Source organism: Triturus cristatus, chromosome 4_1 (assembly GCF_964204655.1).
Source record: "Triturus cristatus chromosome 4_1, aTriCri1.1, whole genome shotgun sequence".
Classification (NCBI taxonomy): domain Eukaryota; kingdom Metazoa; phylum Chordata; class Amphibia; order Caudata; family Salamandridae; genus Triturus; species Triturus cristatus.
In genome coordinates, this window is record NC_140585.1 from 98,618,097 (window position 1) to 98,639,173 (window position 21,077).

General features: G+C 41.8%; 1 protein-coding gene across 4 annotated transcripts in view; it reads left to right on the forward strand.

Annotated features, from left to right (window-relative positions):
* LOC146839642 (uncharacterized) overlaps positions 1–21,077 on the forward strand; it is a 766,602-nt gene that overhangs the window by 68,254 nt on the left and 677,271 nt on the right. For all 4 annotated transcript variants that reach the window (XR_014981114.1, XR_014981115.1, XR_014981116.1 and 1 more), the window contains exon 2: positions 19,009–19,038. Coding sequence is in view for 1 of the 4 variants with exons in the window: in XM_085651730.1 (XP_085507856.1) it covers positions 19,009–19,038 (30 nt within the window). In the remaining 3 variants the exon portion in view is untranslated. The remainder of the gene's footprint in view (positions 1–19,008; positions 19,039–21,077) is intronic.

Genomic DNA, 21,077 nt, shown 5'->3' on the forward strand with positions numbered 1-21,077 from the left:
TAAATGCTAAACAATAAAATGCTAAACATTTAAAACTGAGTACCACATGTTGCTAAAACATTTGTAAAAGCATACTCATAGAATTTCTCTGTTAAAAAAACTTTTGCTAGACATGAAATGCAAAGGTACTGTACATAGTAAAGCAATATTTCATTCTAAGCATATTTTGACAGTAAATGCTAAATGAATGAACATAAATATATACATATGGTGAAATGGTTCACAATTATTCAAAACTCAAAGCCATTTCATGTCATGGTACTTAAATGAAAGTGTGGTAAATAAGAGTGACAATGTATCCCTTGAAGCATTCAAAGAAGTCTGTTCTATATGAATAGTTCTACTGTAAGCAGATTAAATTGCCATGAAAATTCAAATTTAGAGACAAAAAAAACACATACATTTTTGGAAAAGTTCCAAGGTTTGTTTTTGTTTGTGAAATATGGAGGCCAAATTTATAGCTTTCCCGGTACACTGTGAGCCGAATCAAAAGTCAATGTATGGGTCTGGTAAAAACATGAAATCCTCTATTCCTGTAGACAAAAGATCGTCTACCGATGTCGGCGATAGTTGAAATGCCTCGTTTAGAAGATTAACTGCACATAGATGTGAAGCATCGCCTTCAGCATTGGATGCTACAGCAATGTTCGCGTCCATTGTTACCTGTGTGCCTGTTGATCCATCTCGTACCTCAGCAGTAGCATGTTGCGTCTGTGAGATCTCAACGAATATCGTCATCAGGATTGGTAGCCTCTGGGGACAACACAGAGCATGGGCCGTTATCGGGTCCAGCAGAGTATTGTTATCCATTGGCATGACCGATGGGAGTGTTAGACAGATGTCTAGCATGCATTCTTCACTGCAAAGCAGGCAGCGTAGAAAAGGTAAGATTTAAGACGAGGTATGCCCAAAAGTTGCACCTTGTGCTCACGGCACTTCCGTTCTAGGAGAGCTTTCTCCACATTGCTGGGAGTGATGCCGGTGGATAGGCTTGTCATAGCGTAGTAGTAGGAATAAAAACAGAATTCCTGCAACGAGTGCTAGAATTAATGGTGGACAACCAAACAACGAGTGCACAAAGTTTGGAATGATTTCGAGGACTGCCTGAAAAGGTGTTAACAGTCCTGAACATATGGTCTTAAATACATGTACAATGCCGCTCGTATCAGACATTTTTAAGACACGCCCCATCATTTCTGCGAAATGTATAGGGCAGTTTGTATGTAACAGAGCCTGTATCTCAGCCATAGTCCTTGCAATTATTAGATCATAGGTTTCTTTGGCTGAGGTCAAAGGCACAGTTTGTTTCAAAAGCATGGCTTTCAGTCTGCTTAAAATATCAAAACGTATAAAAGAGACATTCGATGAAGGCCATAGAGCAACTACCTGACTGTGTCTATTTGGGGGAACAATACTTACATGCAACAAGTAACCCTGGAGCTAACCGTTACCTGATATGGGATTCCTGGCAACATGCCACAGCAACTCTGGTCTTTCAGCATGAGGTAACTCCCATTTGAAAGTTGGCCAAACGTTGGATTAATCACAGCTGGTGAACCATGCAGGTGGCAGGATACGTTTGCCACTGAAACATTACAAGCCCTGTGTAAAGAAGTGTCCCGACATATGAGTGAACCGCTTAGTGCATTTTCCCGCTGTGTACCGCTTAGAAACACTTCACGCCCCCCACTCCAACATCTGTGTGTGTAAGGTAAATCCCAGGATGTCTTAATGTATTCTTTACCCAACCTTTCATATTTGCCTGCTTGCATTTGTTTGAGGCAATACTGAAAATGGAAAGTTGTGACAGCCAGAGTTATTTTGCCATGAATAATCCATTCTGTATCTGGTTTTTCTGCTACCGTAAATGGCAATTTTTCGAGTTTTTTGATGCTCAGCACTGTATACTTCGCTCCCCTTTGTGCCAGTTTGATCTGTTTTTCAGTGACATTGTATTCTGAAAACAGAGACGACGTGTTGATAAAACGCCAAGGCACATAGCCTGCATGCAAGGATTGCAGCGTTCAGCCTAATAACATAATAGAACGTAACTGAGATTGGCCTTGTTGTAACATGGCTAAATCTTGTTCCAGTATGTCAATAGCAGCGGATACAATTTTGCCCCGTGAATATATTCTGGATGACAGAGTCGTTAACCCATTTTCGACCACAGCGAGAGATTTCTCTAAATTAATACGATCAAATTCACGTATTCTTTCTGCGGCCTCTGCTTGTATAACCTTCCATATTTCCTTATAAGCAGCATAAATGCTGGCATATATGAAATGTTTTTGATGCGGTTTTCTTGGACCTAGCAGGAAATCCCTAAGGTCTGCGCCTTCTTTAAGTAAAGATAAGTGTTGTTCCACTTCCTCCGGTGTAGATTTTTGTAGCCAATTAAGGCATAATTTTCCTACACTGTGGGCCGATTCCAATCCTAGAAAAAGGCTGTACGAATTGTTGTACGGAGCGTTTTCTCCATACGACTCGTACCCGGTAAACTTTCCTTACAACCTAGGAAGTACGATTCATACAGAAAGCCTATTTCCATACGAATCGTACAAAAGACCGTACGGTAAAAAAAACCAACAATTTTGATCTGGAACAGCCTGTACGCGATGTCCGGACATATTTAAGCAGCGGTTTCCGGCCCAGCAAGTACGATTCGTCCCTACGGCACTCCGTACGGCTCTTTTCTTACGGGAGCCAAAAACGCGACATTCTCCGCGGTACGAGTTGTACTCCGACACGTTCCCAGGGGTGCGAGTCGTACAGAGGTGCGAGTCGTACAGGGGTTCGAGTAGTACAGGGGTACGGGTACGAGTAGTACAGGGGTACGAGTCATACAGAGGTACGAGTTGTACAGGGGTACGAGTAGTACAGGGGTATGAGTCGTACAGGCATACACCCCCATGCGTTGTGTATGTACGGTGCGTACCCCAACATTGTGTATGTATGGTGCGTACATACGCGATGTTGTTGTAAGGTGCGTACATATGCATGGGGGGCCTGAACGATTCATACCCCTGTACTACTCATACCCGTAGCCCTGTTCTACTCGTACCCGTACCCCTGTACTACTCGTACCCCTGTACTACTCGTACCCGTACCCCTGTACTACTTGTACCCCTGTACTACTCGTACCCATACCCCTGTACTACTCGTACCCCTGCACTACTCGTACTCGTACCCCTGTACTTCTCGTACTCATACTTCTGTACTTCTCGTACCCCTGTACTACTCGTACCTGTACCCCTGTACTACTCGTACCCCTGTACGACTCGTACCCCTGTACTACTCGTACCCCTGTACGACTCGCACCCCGGGAACAACTTTTCCCGGGATACGAGTCGTACAAAGTTCGCTTCGTAGCGGGTAAAGTCATTCCCCGTGTACGGGACGTTTTCCGTACGAATTGTAAATCAGAAAGCCGGTCCAGATCGTACTTGTACGGTCGGACTGTATTTTTAGGATTCGTAGGGAAAAGTGTCCGGGTCAATCTCGTACAACTTTTCCCGATCCGATTCGTACGGATCGGGCCGATCTGTATGTATTTTTCCCGTACGAATCGTACTTCACGGGTCGGACGATTCGTACGGAAATAATTACAGATACGAGTCGTACGGAAAAAAAAATACAGGGTCGGAATCGGCCCCTGTATGTTGTTACTACCCCTGGATGCTGTCTTTGAACATAACGTGGGTCTGGCCTATTGATAGTAAAACCCTGTATTCTATTCAGGAATCTTTCTTGACAGATGTTTGTGTCTGTGGGCCAGAGCAACCATTTTTCCCAATCAGGATCTGATCTGTTGTTCTGTAGAATTATGTCTACCTTGACCGCTCCCTGTGTAGTGTTATTACTTGCAGGTTTTGGTACAGAAGGTGTGTTCATGTCTTTGATCTTTTTTAATCCAAAGCAAGACATTTGTTGGACAGGGTCATTTTAAAAACATTATTTGCTGAGGGATGATGCAGGCTCTAAACAAAGCTTCTATCACCTGCACTTGCCAATCTTTAGAACCCCAGACAGATTTTGTGTCAATTGTGTCTTTCCAAGAGCCGAACCCTTGTCTAGACAGTTGGGCTATAAAGGCTGCAGAATACGTTTGTTTTGTATTAGTTAACGTATTTTCATTCCTGTTTTGTTTATATTTTTAAAATAAAAGGATTCTGCATTGGATGTATGGTACCCTGAAAAATATGGAAACTTATTTGCAAACGTTTTTGAACTACCCCATGGTGGTGTGGAACAATGTTCCCATTGGGTATATATAAATACATTTCTAGGTGTTGCAGTTTTATGCAAGAAATGATGACCATAGTGGTTGTAGCAATAAAGCTGTTCATAGTCTGATGAACCTTCTAAGTTTTCATTGTTAGATAATGCAGCAGACCTTTCAAGATCAGACATCATGTTATTAACAGACTCAAACTCCCAATCATCAGAATAGGTACTGGAGGTAATAAAGTCACTTAATGAAATTTTAAATAAGTGTTGAATCTTCAAAAGTTCCGACTGGCCAAATATATCATAATCCGTTTTGTCCCAAACTATACCATCTTGTGTAGGAATGGCTGTGATGATCACTGCTTTCAAGTCTCTTGCTTCATGATGGGATGATTTCTGTGGTTTCAAAAGTAAGTTCACTTTTTTACTTTCAGCGTCCAAATAAATATATCTTCCATTTATCAGCACGCTAAGAGTCATTACTAAAGCTAGCCAAAGCAGAAAGAACAATATTCCAGAAATTATCCATAGTTCAATCCATGGTGAAACCAGATAAGTTTATTTCAGAAATTGAAAAAAGTCTTGTACTTGATCTTTTAACGTTCTCTTTGGCTGGCGTTGTTTCAGGCTCGCTTAGATCCTCAGAAAACATATCAAAGTTAATGAAATAGCCAGAAGCAGTTTGGTCAATTGTTGGAATTGCATCAGGATTCGTTGAAATCGCTGGAACCAGTTGATCACGTGTTGCATTGGTGTAGACAGGTGTATCTGGATGAACTGTTACTTGAATTTCAAGAGGGATGAGTTCCATAGCATTGTTGCTTAGTCCTTCATTTCTTACTGCTGAATCCTCAATGGTGATGAGTCTTTCAGTCTGAACCTCCTGGATAGTAGCAAGAGGAGTGCGTCTGCTACTTGGTCGGAGTCCGCAAGGCCTACTGCATAGTATTGGCCACATAGTGTGATTTGATGAGGTCAATTGACACAAATCTTTTCTTCTTTTTTCCAGCAAGGGGCAGCAGAAGTACTGTTCTTGTTCCATGGATGGCTAGGACAGGTACTGGTTGTCTGTAAGAAGGACCAAATTCCTTCTTTTCCGAATTCTTCTCTCTGACTAGATCCCTAACTTTTGGGATCCAGACAGGCCTTGCTGGGACGGCTGGATTTTCCCCAGTGGTGGTTGGCTTCAAGAACACGTTGCTTTGTTTCGATCTTAGTTCATTTAGATCCTGTAAAACAGCCAAACGATCTTTGATATCAAATGGTTTATTTTCCATCACTGTGCCTTTACATATGAGATCAGGAACCCACATTCTTGTCCAAAATAGGACCTCATACGGAGTGACCCCCCTAGAGAACTTCTTGGCAAATTATTTAATGAGCGTTGGACCCCATAAAGATGTTTGACCCACCCATCACCCGAACCTAGTACTCTAGCTGTTATAGGCTGCTTCATGTCCCGGTTTTTCCTTTCCACAACAGAATTTCCCTCAGGATGAAATGCAGAGGAGTACCGCAATGCTACGCTCAAACTGGCTATGGCTTTATTGTGTACCCGAGACCTAAATGTGGGGTCCTGGTCACAATATAGTGTGCCAATGGCGTATGTGCCGATAAAAACTCACAAATCTTTTATAACAGTTTGAGCGTCTGCCGAGCGCTGAGGCCACATCCATAGGAACCTTGAGTTAGTGTTTGTGGGAATACAATTGTCATAATGGACGCCAGCGAGTAGATAGTCTAATGCTGTCTAACAATTGTGTCTGTATTGGGCAGGCTACTTCGTAGTCTGGTGTCTGATGGCGTTCTGCATTACGCTGTCTATTGCAGTCTCTGCTGTCATTGATGAAGATGTGAATCAGTGTATTCATTCCAGGCCACCAGTACGTCTCTTTTAATGTTAATATTGTTTTAGAGATCGACTGATGTCACAGACACTCCCCCAGATGAGCTTCATAAATCAAAGCTGCTCTACGTTCCATGTTTGGAATTACCCTATCCCCCACTCCAGGGATTCGAGCAAAAGGAACGTTGTTCGCATCAATTACATAAGAGTACTTGAGTGGAAATTTCTTTGGTACTGCTGCACCACTGCCTTTGCTTGAAGCATTGACAGCCAACAATATCTCATGGTCTATTTTCATTTTTGAACGAGTGATCGCAGCTACGGAAGCCGTCTAAACAGCCCCCTTTGCGGCTTCTTCAGCCAATGAATTCCCTGCAACGTGAACGCCATCACGTTGATGACTCATAGTGTGTATCACTTGAGCTTTTGCTATTTCGTTTCTCAACAGAACTACTTGTTCCCAAAGCATTTTATGCTTTATTATGCCACCTTTTGCATCTTTGAATCCGTTTTGAAGCCAGTTCTGTAAGTATTCATTATATGACTGAAGACAGTGAAAGGAATTGCACACTATAAGTGTGGGGAATTCGTGATCTGTATTCTCAAGTGCACGTTTGAATGCTTGTAGTTCAGCTCGCTGAGCTGTAAAATCTTCTAGAGATTGAGTTTTTGTGACGATTGGTCGGAATTTACTATTGTGCATATGACCTTTAAAGATTGTGCACACTGCACTGTAAGCTTGCTTACTCCCTGTAGCAGGTTGTGCTGATCCGTCAGTATAAATTATTACATTCGTACTGATCAATAGGCAGAATTTCAATGGGCAGAGGACATTCATGTTCAGATTGCAGGAACGCTTGTGTTTTTAAATCAGGATCAAACATAATCAACATCTGTTGCAGCAAGAGAATTAACCTATTGTATCCATCTAGGATGTAAAGATTTTGCATTTGGAATGTTCGCTTTTGTAACCGCCTCTAAGGCTGGTACTGGAGTCACAACAATAATGCGTTTCCCCTGAGCTAGAGCTATTTCTTTTGCTACAGCGGTTGGAACAGCTGTCAGTATCTTTTCTGTTGAAGTGAAACGCATTTCTGTTTGTGTATACAAATGTGATTTGTATGCTATTGGTACTTTTTTTCACCCTCATTAAATGTTAAATAGGAGAATCCCCATTGACCCGAAATTATTCGGATCACTAAATTGCGTTTATTTGCGCGTGTTTGTAAGTGATTTGTTGCTAACATGTTAGCTTGGAGTGAACGCAGGATGTCTGTGTGTTCCTGTGTCCAATGTTTTAGTGAAAAATCAGGTTTGATTAATTCGTAGAGAGGTTTAACCCTTTCTGCGTAATTTGGAATGTAAGTTCTTCCAAAATGTAAGAAACCCATGATGGATTGTAAGTTTTTCAGCATTTTTGGAGGTTGGGGCAGCGCACACTTTTCTAAAAAGTTAGCTGCTAGGCTTTTGCCTTCATTTGAAAGCTCATATCCTAGGAAAAGCACATTGAGATGGGCTATTCTGGATTTTTTAAAGTTGAAATGTATAGCCCTCAGAGGCGAAGCCCAGTATAATGATATTCACCCTGTTCAAGTGCCGATCTAGGTCATCGTCTGTCAGATAGATGTCATAACATATGACAAAGCCTCGTTATCATAAAATTGTAGTAACTCTGTTACCCTTGCTGAGAATAACACCGGGCTGTTTTTAAACCCTTGCGGGAGTCGACAAAATTGACACTGGGTCCCCATTATTGAGAAAGCTGTTAAGTACCTGCTTTCAGGTGCTATGTTTTGACAAAAGAAACCATTTGAAACGTCCAACGTGTTTTTATAATTTTTACGCACCATGTTAGTCATTAATGCTGTACTATGTGCATTTTGCACTGTAAATGTTTTGGAACAAGTGTTCAAGTGTCTGTAATCCAAAACTAGACGATATGTATTGACTGGTTTGGATACAGGAAACAAAGGATTGTTTATTGAGGAGGTGCATGTTTCAATCACCCCTTGGTATTCAAGTTGATCTAAGATCTCCCTGACCTGTTTTTTAGCTTCTTGCTTTATTGGGTACTGCCTTTGTGCAGTAGGTTGATTTTTTAGCTGTATTTTGTGGTGAGGTGAGTCCTCATCCCATCCTACATGATTTTTGTATAATGCTGGGGCCTGGGCTACTGCCCATTTCCTGGCATAAGTATATTTTAGGTGAATTGGAATATGGTTTGAGAAGGCTGGCATAATGATGTCCTCGCCATGTGGTCACTCCCTGACAAATTTTGGTGGCACGTCTTGTTCTGCTAGAAGTATATCATAACCCCTTGAAAGTTTCTCCCAAAAGAGTGCTTTCACTTTTCTTGGTATGTCTCCCTCCATCTGGAGTGTTATGGCATATAACTTTTGTGGAGAACTAATCCTGGTGTCTACAGTCTCAACTGTGATGTACTCATTCAAGTCCACTATCTCCAGAAATTCCTTCAGGTTCTGGCGAGCTCTTGTTACTTCTGCTGCACTGTCCAGCATTGTCTGATCTCATTCTCCGTTCTTGAGTTGTGTTCGCAGAATTCTCGGCATGTCTGATCTTCAGACCTGCTACCTTTTTCTTAGTGAATTGAGGTTTTGGCTTGTTTTTCTGAACGTGTTGATCGTCTCTGGACTTCACGCGTTCTTCTTTGTGATCTGATCATCCTCTTCTTTCAGATGTCTGAGAAGATTTCTGAAAGGTACGAGTGGAACGTGTATCAGTATCTTGATACTTGTCAGGTTTTTTCAAATTATCCCTATTCCTGAGCTTATACCTCCTATCAGAGGGCTCCTTTTGAGGAGACCGACCTCAGGATTGAGAACGTTTCTCTTTTGAATGTTGTTTGTTGCTTTCCCACTTCTTTTTAGAAGATGTAGAGTCATGTTTAATTTAGTTCTTTTCAGGATTCTCAGACAGTTGTGGTTTAACTGTGTAATTCTATTAATTCTTGTTTTTTATTAAGTAATTCCTTTTCTGACATTGCTTCAATGTCAGGATGAGGTATGTAGCTGGCTAAAATCGGCCAAGTTGCTCCTGGTCTACCTAGTGGACCGAGCCTGGTAATGTGATTATAATATTTTAGGGCGCCTTTAAACCAGAACTGATGCTCCTGGTATGTGAGTGGAATTTCAATATCCTCGAAGGGAATGTATTCCTCAGGTGGTTCACATGTGTTACTGGATTTGATTCTGGGAATGTAATCCACGAATAGAATACCTGTGTCTGAAAAGATTCATGTGCCTCTATCACAAAAACTGCTCTACCACCGCTTGGTGTTAGGCCATGTTTTATACGTTTTAGAGTGATGGCTCTCCTTAAATTTGGTGGGATGTGTATAACACCCACATCGGTTTCATTTAAACCTGTAGTATTCAAAGCTGTTGCGACTTGATCAGCCGCGTCTACAACATCCCCGTTAGTGAACATTGTTTAATGAAAAATTTTGAAAAAGTTTCAAGGAAACAAAGATAAGGTGCACAATATTTTGGAACACGGTATCCTTCAACGTTGAACAAACCGAACAGCTAATACATAGGATTCTCGTCCTACTCAGCTATGGCGGATATTATCCCTACCCACTCCAGACGTCTTATGGAGAATTATGAGTAGGGGTCTCTGAGAAAAGCACAACTGAGTTTCTTCAGTATCTAGCGTTAAATTAGTGCCTTACCAAATGTTGGGCGCCATGTAGTGTAGTTCCTATTTCCCTTATTGGCTCTGCGCATTGGAATAATATACACTATAATTTTTGCATGGGACTAAGCTCAGTATGCTGCTATCAAGTACATTAAACTTAATTACTTGTCTGTGCCAGCTAACTCAGAGGTCACTAGAAACTTCTTGAATAAACAAGAAGGGATTAATTTCTGACAACCGCATAAACATGACAACTTTGTTTCCCTTAGAATCGGAATGCGTCTCAGAATCGTGGAAACAATAGATAACAGTTTCACTCAGTCAATCGTGCATGCTTAGTTTCTTCAGAGTTATACAGAAATAGATAGACGGCCGTTTCAATAAAAGGGATTTATTCAACAGTCTTGTTTCTCACGTAAGAGAAATGAGCTGTTGCAATCATTAGACAGTAAGCAAGAAATAATACGCACAGCGTAAGCAGTAAGAAGAAATAATACTGCAATAGCATTGTCTTTTAGCTATGACATATATTCATATATACATACATAAATAACACAGGTTAAAAAGTGAATACTCATCTGATGCTTCTAAATAGTTATAACCCAGTGTACCTAACCTAAGTGTAGTACGAGGTAAGAGTAGGTGCTGTTTTCTATAGTATGGTATATATACTAAGTTTGTATGCCAAGAGTCCCTCTAGGTTCTAGTCAGCTCCATGCCTTTAGAATGAGAGAGATGGGAATCTCTTTCCGGGTCTCAAACTCTAACATCCCGCAAAGGGAGTCAGAACACTGGAAGCTGGATTTTCTGCGAGTCGAGATGACAGCGTCTGGTCAGTGTGTCAGGCCGGGATATGGTCTCTTCAAAACTTGCCGTGGCGAACCGTGCGGTCAAGTCGTGCCGAGCCGTGCCATTGTTTGCCATGGTAAGGGAAGATATATTTATACCTGGAAGGTGCTTAGGAATGCTAACATTGACGTAAAGTCGGGCAGAGGAAGACGTCATGAATGAACCCCTAAGGAATAGTAGTTCATGCATAATAGATGAGTTCTTGGAGAAATCAATAATCCTAGCTAGGGAAAGTCCCGATGGCTTAAGGGTCTAGTTTCTAAGAACTCGTTGTGAAGTGGGATGGACAGATGTAGGTGACCATGCCTGTATTTGGTTAGCATGGTTAATGCCTAAATAAGGACTGGAATTCTATGCCCAAATAAGGGCAATGCGAATTCTGCCTATATAAGGACATGATTCAGGGAAACCTATGTAAGGGCATCTAAATCGAAACACAACAAAGTTTCAAGGAAACAAAGATAAGGTGCACAATATTTTGGAACACTGTATCCTTCAACGTTGAACAAACCAAACAGCTAATATATGGGATTTTTGTCCTATTCAGCTTTGGCGGATACTTAACCCTACCCACTCCAGACGTCTTATGGAGTATGTGAGTAGGGGTCTCTGAGAAAAGCACAACTGAGTTACTCAGTATCTCGCGTTAAATTAGTGCCTTACCAAACGTTGGGCGCCATGTAGTGTAGCTCCTATTTCCCTAATAGGCTCTGTGCATTGGAATAATATACCCTAAAGATTTGCCATAGGACTGAGGTCAGTATGCCCCTATCGAGTATATTAAACTAATTAATTTGTACTCAGAGGCCACTAGAAACTCCAGAAGAAGGGATTAGTTTCCGGCAACCGCATAAACATGACAACTTTGTTTCCCCTTAGATGTGAAACACTCTCAGAATCGTGGAAACAACAGATAACAGTTTCACTCAGCTAATCGTGTATGCTTAGTTTCTTCAGAGTTACACAGAAAGAATAGACGGGCGTTTCAATAAAAGGATTTATTGAACAGTCTTGTTTCTCATGTAAGAGATATGAGTTGTTACAATCACAAGACAGTATGCGAGATATATTGTGTACAGCGTAAGCAGTAGAAAGAAATAATACTGTGCTAGCATTATCTTTTAGCTCTGACACATATATTCATATACATAAATAACATAGACTAAAAATGCGAGTACTCATGAGATGCTTCTCTAGCTGGTTCTACCTAACCTAAGTGTAGTACAATGTAAGAAGTAGATGCTGTATGCTAAAGTCTGGTATGTCAAGTCTGGTATGCTATAGTCTGGTATGTCAAGAGTCCCTCTAGGCTCTAGTCAGCTCCATACCTTCATAATGAGAGAGGTGGGAATCTCTTTCCAGGTCTCGAAATCTAACACCCCGTGAAGGAAGTCAGAACACTGGAAGCTGGATTCTCTGCGAGCAGGGATGACAGCGTCTCTTGTCAGTGTGTCAGGCCGGGACACGGGCTCCTCTAAAGTCAAGGTCTCCTCCTACTTGCTTGGGCAAGGGAAGGTATATTTATACCCGGTAGGTGCCTTGGTATGTTAGAATTGACATAAAGTCGGGCAGAGGAAGACGTCAGGAATTAACCCTTAAGCAATAGCGGTTCATGCATAATAAATGAGTTCTTGGAGAAATCAATAATCCTGTGCTAGGGGAACTCCCAAGAGCTTAAGGGTCTGGTTTCTAAGAACTCGTTGTGATGTTGGGGTGGACGGATGTAGGTGACCATGCCTGTATTTGATAGCATGGCTAATGTCTAAATAAGGACTGTGATCTTATGCCTATATAAAGGCAATGGGAATTGTGCCTATATAAGGACATGTCTTATGAAAACCTATATACGGACACCTAAAGCGGAATACAACAGGCCTTTGGTTGGGATTGTATTTTTGCCCATGACTGTTCTTGGGGTGGTCCTAGGAGGATGGGACCACCACGGAATTATTCAGCATGATGTGCCCTTTGTGTTCAAGGCATCTGCTTGGTTCTCTCCCTAGGTTAGGGAGGACACCAAAATCATCACCTCTCTCACTGCTTGCTGTATTTTCATTTTCACTTTTGTAAGATGACTATATGCATTTTTGCATGAAAAGATAGAGTTACTTTTTGTTTTAATAAGGGTATTTGAGGTTTCTGTATTTTTAATGGGGATGAGATGGAATGGAAATGCGGAGCGGAGTTCACAGAGTTTTTTTTCAATTCTGAAGAATTCCCTGTAGTGGTATTCCACCAACTACACCCACCCTTAGAATAAAGATGTTGTAAGCCCAGACACTTGTATTTGTGTGTTGTTGTGACATGGCAGTGATACTCATTTTGAAATTGTTTACAGACAACATATCCATGCTTCTGGAAGTCCCTGATTTTGACATTCCTAAGTTCACATGGTTCATCCATTCACAATGTTATATGCGTGAATTACAACATGAGACAATGCTTTGGTGATGCATGTTTTTATTTTAGTGACCACTCCCAAGAAATGAATTAAAAAAGTTAAACGGTGACATCAAAAATGTGAAGTCTTCAGTCATGGTGGATGAAACCATTGTAGTAGAGTGCATTTGTTCTGGAGTCCAAGGTCCAACATATTCCTCCCATCAGATATGGTAAAGTGTGCAGAAAATATATGAGCAGCACACAGAATGACATTAGGAGCAAGGTCTCTTACTGACAGTGACGAGTGTCTTGCCATCCTGAGCGCCTTGGTTTTTGGGTGGACGTCCCCTCTTTTTGCCAGAGGGGGGATCTGGAGCTGCTGAGCAAGAGGTGCTTACAGGCATACCATCCTCTGTCAGAGGCTCCCTTTCTGTGGCTGAGGAAGATGTTGAAGACGTGGATATACTTGGGCCACAGGAAGGGGTAGGCACAGGGGAAAAAGTCCTGCAGAGGGTGGTGTTTATGTCTCTCAGCAAAGGCAAGCCACCTCGGTGAGGACGCCGTCTAACTCTGTGTGGATGCCAGGCACCTCAAAGTGGATGCCGGCCACCACAGTGTGGATGTCAGCAACCTCCTAGTATTTGTCCCACTGCAGAGCCTTTATTTCCCATATTGTAGACAAAAGCTGACCCATCACACTTTGGGAGTCCTGGTAGACTTCCAGGACTTGGGTGCCGGCAGCCTGGGTGTTTGTGTCCTCAGTGGGCTCTCTCTAGGGGCCCACATTTACCCTCTCATGACACCTACCCTCTCAGGCCTGTGCCCTCGGTACAGAGTGCACCCTCTCACTCTGTCCTGGTTTCACCATGACTGAATTATTGCTAGCCAGATCAGAAATCATGACTGGCATGGACTGGATGGTAGTCATTGTGCTAGGTGCACAGGTGGTGGGGGCAGTGGTTGTCAGTGTTGTCATAGCTATCGTGGGAGGTGTGGTTGTGGGCACAGTGAGCCCCAGTGTTGGCCTCTACCAAGGCTGACCAGATGGGCTAGGACCATCATCCACATCCACCTCTTCAGGAGCATTGTCCTCACTAAAGGCATCTCGCTGGGGTGGAGAGGAACTCTGTTGGGTTTCCAACCTCCGTTCCGGTGCCTCGGTGGATCAAAGTGTTGAAAAATGGACAACATTGTTAGTGGTGGAAGTGAGGTATCTACATCCATGTTGTTTGTGTCAAGGTTAATGAGCACTTAGATTGGAGCAAAATAGTTAGAGATGAGTATTTTGTCAGCTATTGGCATGGCATTGAAGGTGATTAATAGACATTTGTAGACATTCAATGGAAGTATTGGATTTTATCAGCTCATTTGATGTGAAGCTATATGGCATTTTGGCTTTAGGTATAGACATGGTGACTCCAAAACTCAACTACCAATACCGTGTATTCATAAAATATGGTATTTAACCATTCCAAGGCCTAGTTGTGTCTAATTAAGGCAAACACCTAGCTTGTTTGTTTTTGTAGCATTGTTCATCATATGAGAAGTGCAGAGTCATGGGGTCAACTGGAAGTGCTAATGAGCTGAGTTTCCTTAATGGCTGACTTATATGGGAGGTACACCGTTGTTAAGGTGTCACTCATACCGTCATTAGTTTCAGTTTATCGGTCCAGGCCAACATCAAGCAAAGTATTCCGACGTATATTTGAGTGGAGCTTTTACTGTATATTGCACATTTCATAACTGGTGTAGATCAGTAGCAAGATGGCCGACAAGTGAGAAGGGGTAAAACAGTCTAGCATCTTGGTTGGAGTTCCAATCACAAGTCATCATGGTTGTTGTAGTCAGTTTAATGTCACTTCAGTAACACTTGAAAAATGGTATGCTGCATGGCTAGAGGGATCACAAGTGACATGGCAGACAAGCGAGAAGGGGTAATAGGAGTGTAGCATCTTGGTTAGAGTTGGAGTGACAAGGCCTCATTGTAGTTGCAGTCACTTCAATATCACTTTAGCAACACTTGACGAATGATCAGTATATGGTATCTGTTGGCAACATGCATTTGGGATGGGCAATACATTTACATTTTAACATTTTAACAGATATTATGGGTCCGGGATAGATATTTTAATGGAAATGCATTGCAGACAGCATTGCAACATGTGGCATGTCCTGGAGTTGGATACCTGTGCTCTTATATGCAACAATACACATTGCCACAAACAAACCAACATTTGAGCATTGCATGTCAGGAAAGTAAATAGAGAACAGAATAGGAAAAGCAGAGTTGAGAGCAAACAGGACATTGTGATATTGTGGCAGTTATTGAAGTAGTCCACTCCCCCTCCTTTCCTGATAAGCTCTCAGTATGCAGGATGGCAAAGGCCTTCTCCTCCCAGGGTAAGACTTGAAATGGTGCACTGGGAGGGCCACTGCCGGTCCTCTGAGCCTCCAGGTGGTGGCTGTTGTACTTTGTATGGACCCTCAGCCTGAGGTAATTCCAACACTTCCTAATGTCTCCCTGTGTGTGCAGAGTGTTACAAAATGCAGGGCTCTACTCTAATAATTTCACCCACCATAACTGTCAACTCTTGCTCAGTGAAACTAGGTATTTTCTGGCAGGCATGATGAAGAAACAAAAATGTAAGTGAATATTTGAATGAAGAACAAATAAGTGATATAGGTAAAAAGGTGCAAAATTCAAAAACTTTATTTAGAGGTAGTGAAGAGTGCTAAATGTGAAGTAGGAAAAATGGTGCCTTATATAATAAGTGCAGTAACTGGCTGTCTTGCTGTGCTGCTGCAGTTGTGGAGCAAAGGATGCTGGTCAGGGATGGAGTGTGTTTTATAGTGAATTGCATGTGTATCCACTTACCAAAGGATATCAGGTGTGTAGTTTTTAATTCCTTTCAATGGTCACTGTTGTTTTTTTTTTTTGGGGTGGGGCATGTACCGTGGCGGTCAACCACTGTTGGGTAACAGCCATTTGACAGTAGAGCTCATAATACGGCAGGCAGTAGGTCACAGGAGCAGCGGTGGCGTGAACAAAGCAGACGCGGTTCTAAGGCGGTCGGTCCGCCAAGCTCGTAATAAGGCCCTGAATATTGAAAGGGCTTTGCAGTTAATAAAGACCTCCACGAATATTGGGGCTATAACTGAATGTTTGTTGTTTAATACTTTCCCGGATGTCCTTCCGTTATCGCTGAAGATAATTATAAAGCAGGCCCAAAAAGATATCTGGGTTTTTATTTTTCATTCAGAGGAACCCGGGGGAAGTTTTTATGAATAATTTTTATGCCTTTATTAGAAATGTTTTTATTCTATTTGAAAATTGAAGAGACATGTCTCTGTCTTCTTCTTGAAATATTTCTGCAACAGCAAGACCTCTGGTAAATAATTAGACTTTAACAAACAAGCTAAAATGGTCAGATCGTGCACCGTTGCAATTGCTGATCAAAATATGCAAAAGTACCCCTATCTGTTCAGCTGTGTCTACTATTAATAATAATTATGAAATGTTAAATGCACATGCATTTTTTGATAGACTACTTTATAATGGAAAGTAGTTTGTTTTGAGGTATTGATCATTGTGGTAGTTGAGGATATGTGTGCAAATGCAGATGCAGAGGAATTCCAAATATTGGCGCTTAATTGGGTGAACCAGGAAGCTGGGTATTAAAATGGAGATGTCCCAGGCCCAGAGTCTAAAAATATATAAATATAAAAATTCTTAATTGTTCCTTTCTTTTCTATTCTTCTTTTTTACATTGTTCAGTAAGGGTATTGGAATTATCAGTGCTAAAAAAAAAACTAACAAATGAACGCATTACATGTGTACTTGTTTTTCCTTCCTCATAATTTGTATGAGTAGAGATTGCTTTAGTAAATCCCAAAATATCACTTTATATGCTATTGTCTTGTTCCATTTCTTTCACTCCTATCCAAAATAAATATGTTTCCAAAACCTCAAGTCACATTTGCAGCATCAACCTCCCCGCTTCCATGTTGGGACAACAACTCAAAGGGACTTTTTAATAGGACAGCACCTTTTCTTCAGTCATGATCAAACTTTGTTTTCCAATTTTTAACTATATGGTAGGAAAAGGACTATTATTTACATTTCCCACCACCCTTAGGGTTGTCTTGAGGTCTTATTTGTACACAATCTCATATATATTCATCTACCAATGTACTATGTCAGCCCCAATGTTCATTCATGCACTCATTCATCCATTGTTTTACTGTTTGACTCTATGGGGCCAATTGATATTTTCTGCATAGCTTCTGAAATATGTCCCTGTGTCAATAGCCCATACCATAGCTTTGCAGGTGAACAATTGATCTAACATAGCCACTATCTCACATTCACCCAAAATAGTTCAGACATATTGGCTTTGCCAACACTTGTTTAACTTCTAGTTGCTAGACTTTATCTATGGTTTCCCAAGCCCCAGATTGGCATCCCTCATCCTCCTGGGGTCTAGGCTGCTTCAGGACTGTGTAACCTTTATCTCTGCCTCTGCCACTAAATGACCTGAAGTCCTGCAGTGTTCTTACCCAGCCATCATTTTCTGCAACTAGGACTTTACCAAACAGACCTAGACCTGCCTGCAAGAGTGCACACCAGGGTAGGAGTAAACTCATTGAACTCAATGAGAAACAGCTGCAAGTCTACAGGCTCTCTCCAAATATGTGCACTTTGTAATTCCCAGGATTTTTAAATCCATGATGGGTGGCCACTGTTTTTCTTTCTTGACCCTCAAATACTAGATGCAACTTATTCCTCTTTCGATCCCTAAATAGACTTTTTAAAATCATTGCAAGTCATTAAAGACTTAACTGTTTCCTGCTTGCTAGTTTTACGTTCCTTTCAGACATTACTATCATCACACTTTGCTGTAAATGCTTGCTGGAGCAAGCAAATGATAAAATAATAATATTATCAACTTACATAGTTTATTTATGTTTGCCTTCTCTAATCTTTCTTCTCCAAGGAACAATCCCGTCTACATCTGGACCTCTGGATGAGGCACATGAACCCCACACACATCCAACACCCAAGCCAAAGAACCGCTAGAAACACTTACTGACCTTTGTATCCCTATTGGTCACCCCCTACCTTTCTGGGCCAGTCATCAGCAATAGTTACCATGCCTAAAAAATGCTGCACTTTATATCTTGTTTTCTTGCTGCTGTTTCTTAGCCATGTCCTTTTTTTCTTCTATAATTTTGTACGTTTCTGTACTTTTGCTGTTTTCTTCAATACTCATACTCTTTGGGGATCCTGGTCCTGCCGTTCAATCCACACATTTCTCCAGTATCCACTCTTACAGCTCATCCTCTGTTCTTGTCCCTTTCTCCTTTGTTTCTCCTCAACTGTTTTTAGTTTTTTATATTCCATATCACTTGTCCCTATGCTGCCCTTAAGCACTTTATCTTCTTTTCCAAAGAGCTCTCTTTAGAAAACATTCCCTACTCATCAGGGTCATCTTCCTCTCTTCTCACTGTCTCTAGTGTCCTCTACTCTTATATTTTCTCTAGTATTTCTTTTCTACCTCAAATGTGTTTAAATGTCCTCTCTACCCTCATGATTTCTCTCAGGTCTTTCACCAAGATCTCCAGTTTCTCCAGTTAATACCCTAGTAAATCCTCCCTCCTTTAAAGTCCCTAATGTCCTTCTCTGTTCATAGACAATCTTGCTCTTCCTCCCAGTAGCCTCCAATTCCTCCTCTGTACTCTATCGATCTCTCTCACTCCTCATCTGTCCATAGCCTCATATCTTCCAAATTTGCTTGAAGGACTCTCTACTCATTTCTCATTCATTCCCTGACGTCCCCTCTGTGGTGGCCTCCAATCTCACACTCTCATTGCTAAGGTGTTTCCACTCTCCCCTCTTCCTCTTCAGCTCTCTCTAGTGCCTCTCTCTTAAGCTGTCCATGGTCTTTCCTCCACTGGTTTGTCTCTCAGTAATTTTCATTGACAGCCACTTTCACTGTTTTCTCTCCCACCTCCTGATGATAACTGTCATTATTTCTCCTCTCCAGGCTCCTCATGGTGCAGCCCGGCAATTCCAGGTATGTTGATCTGTCCAATCTTCCAAGGCAGCAGTAACTCATAATAGGGGTTTGCTAGGACTATCCGATTGTAAATATAAGTCACACAAAGGTCCTACCTACACAGGAATAACTTATAACTGTGGGCAGGAGCAGGCATATATATGGAACAAAGGGCAACTTAGAGCATATAGTGCTAAATTCACTTCACTTTCACACTTCTTTCATACATTTTCTACAATGCATCAAGTGGAGGAAAGGACTCGTGAAGTTAGGTGAACCTCTAGATTGCAGCTGACGAGCTCTTCTCATGGGAATAATGTGAGAAGACATTGAACACTTAATAATGTAGGAGATAGTAGAAAGTTGACTTCACTAAACTAGTAATTCTGGCCTGTCTAAGTGAACTTCAAAACGAGTCTACGCTTACGTGACTGACAGTGCAGTGTACAACATTGGTATACAAGAGGGCAGTACATTTAAGATGTGTGTTAATGTACAATACTGTATAGGTTTTGGTGTAATTGAAGCTGGTATGAAAACAATTTCCTATAAGCCTTGTCTCATGGGAGTGTGGACATTTTATGCTGTCTATTTAGAGTTAAGAATACAGATGAAATTGTGAATTTAAAAAAAAATCCTCTTAAACATGTTTTTTTCTACTGTGTTCTTTTTTCTTCCACTAATTTCTTATAAATGAAGATATGTTGTTCAGAATTTACATCTGGACCTTACAGGCATAGCTTAAGCATGCTTTGAAGTAGGCCAAATGCTTGAAAATCGTTTGGAAATATCCACTATGTAACACTTTAGTGGGCATTCAAAATGTTTCTGCAGGATTTCTCAGACAATTCCTCTTATAATCCCTGGAGAAAACTAAGGATAAAACCTAGGAGTGTGTTATGCACACATGACAAGTTTATGTATTTGTATAACACTGACATACGGCAGCCTTAAACAACACATTACTCCTTGTGCTCAGCTTCATTCAGACATGATCAAACCACTCCTTGTCATGGTTTGTTGCACAGCTTGGGTTTCTACAACCTTCTTTTGCATGCTCTGTCTTTCCCTCTCCTGCTCCCTAATTTGCCTCTATGGCTCCCTACTTACTAGACACATGCAGAAAGACAGCTGCCTTGAGTACTTTATTGTGCTGTTCACGATAGAACCATTTCCATTTCCATTCCCTTGTTCCCTTCTTTAGCTTCCCTGTCAACCCTAGTGCTTTGAGGCAAGCTTAAAGCCGCATAAATAGCTATACAAAGAACTCACATAACACGCCTGTAGTTTTGGGTGACTTCAGGGCAGGGAATCTCTGTCTGGGTAACTGTAGGTCAGTGTGCATGGGTGTCCAGCTGTCTATTGGTCTCTCTGATTGAATGTTTGGGGGTGCCTGAGGGTTGGTGGACTGGGTATACTATTTTGCTGAGTGTCCCATGAGTTGTGGGGAACCCCATACACAAACGCTTGAGAAGATAGTTGGCCTTGGTGGCTGGGCAGCAAGAGACATGGCTGGTAGCAATGGAAGGGGTCAAAGGCAGAATGGGGTTTGCATGGGCCACGGAGCAACCCAGCGACCATGCAGTGGCCTGACTGTCTTTAAAACGCTCCAGCACATAAACTGCCTCATCATTGAGGAGGCGGATGCCATCGAAGGGTATGTTCAGAAAGTAGGCCTGGACATCCCCAGAAAAACCAGTAGACCACAGCCGTGCATGGCAAGTGACCATGCAGTTATGCTGTCTAGTTAGCCCATTGTAACCAGTGTGTAGTGAATGAGGAACTTTTCTGCATCCCTGCCATTGGCAATAGCCTGGGTCAGAATGGCTTGGGCCTCCTCCAAGACCATTGGTGGCACTTGCGCAACCAAATGCCAAACTGTGTTGGTATATTGGCCTAAGAGGCATGCAGTGCAAGGCTGGTAGATGTGAACATCCTTTTGCCAAAGGTAACCAGCCTCTTACATTCCCTAGCCGGTGGAGTGGTAGCAATCACACCAGGTTTGATTTTGGAGGTGGATAACAACAGACTCTCTGGGGTGGAGTGCTGGAAAATTT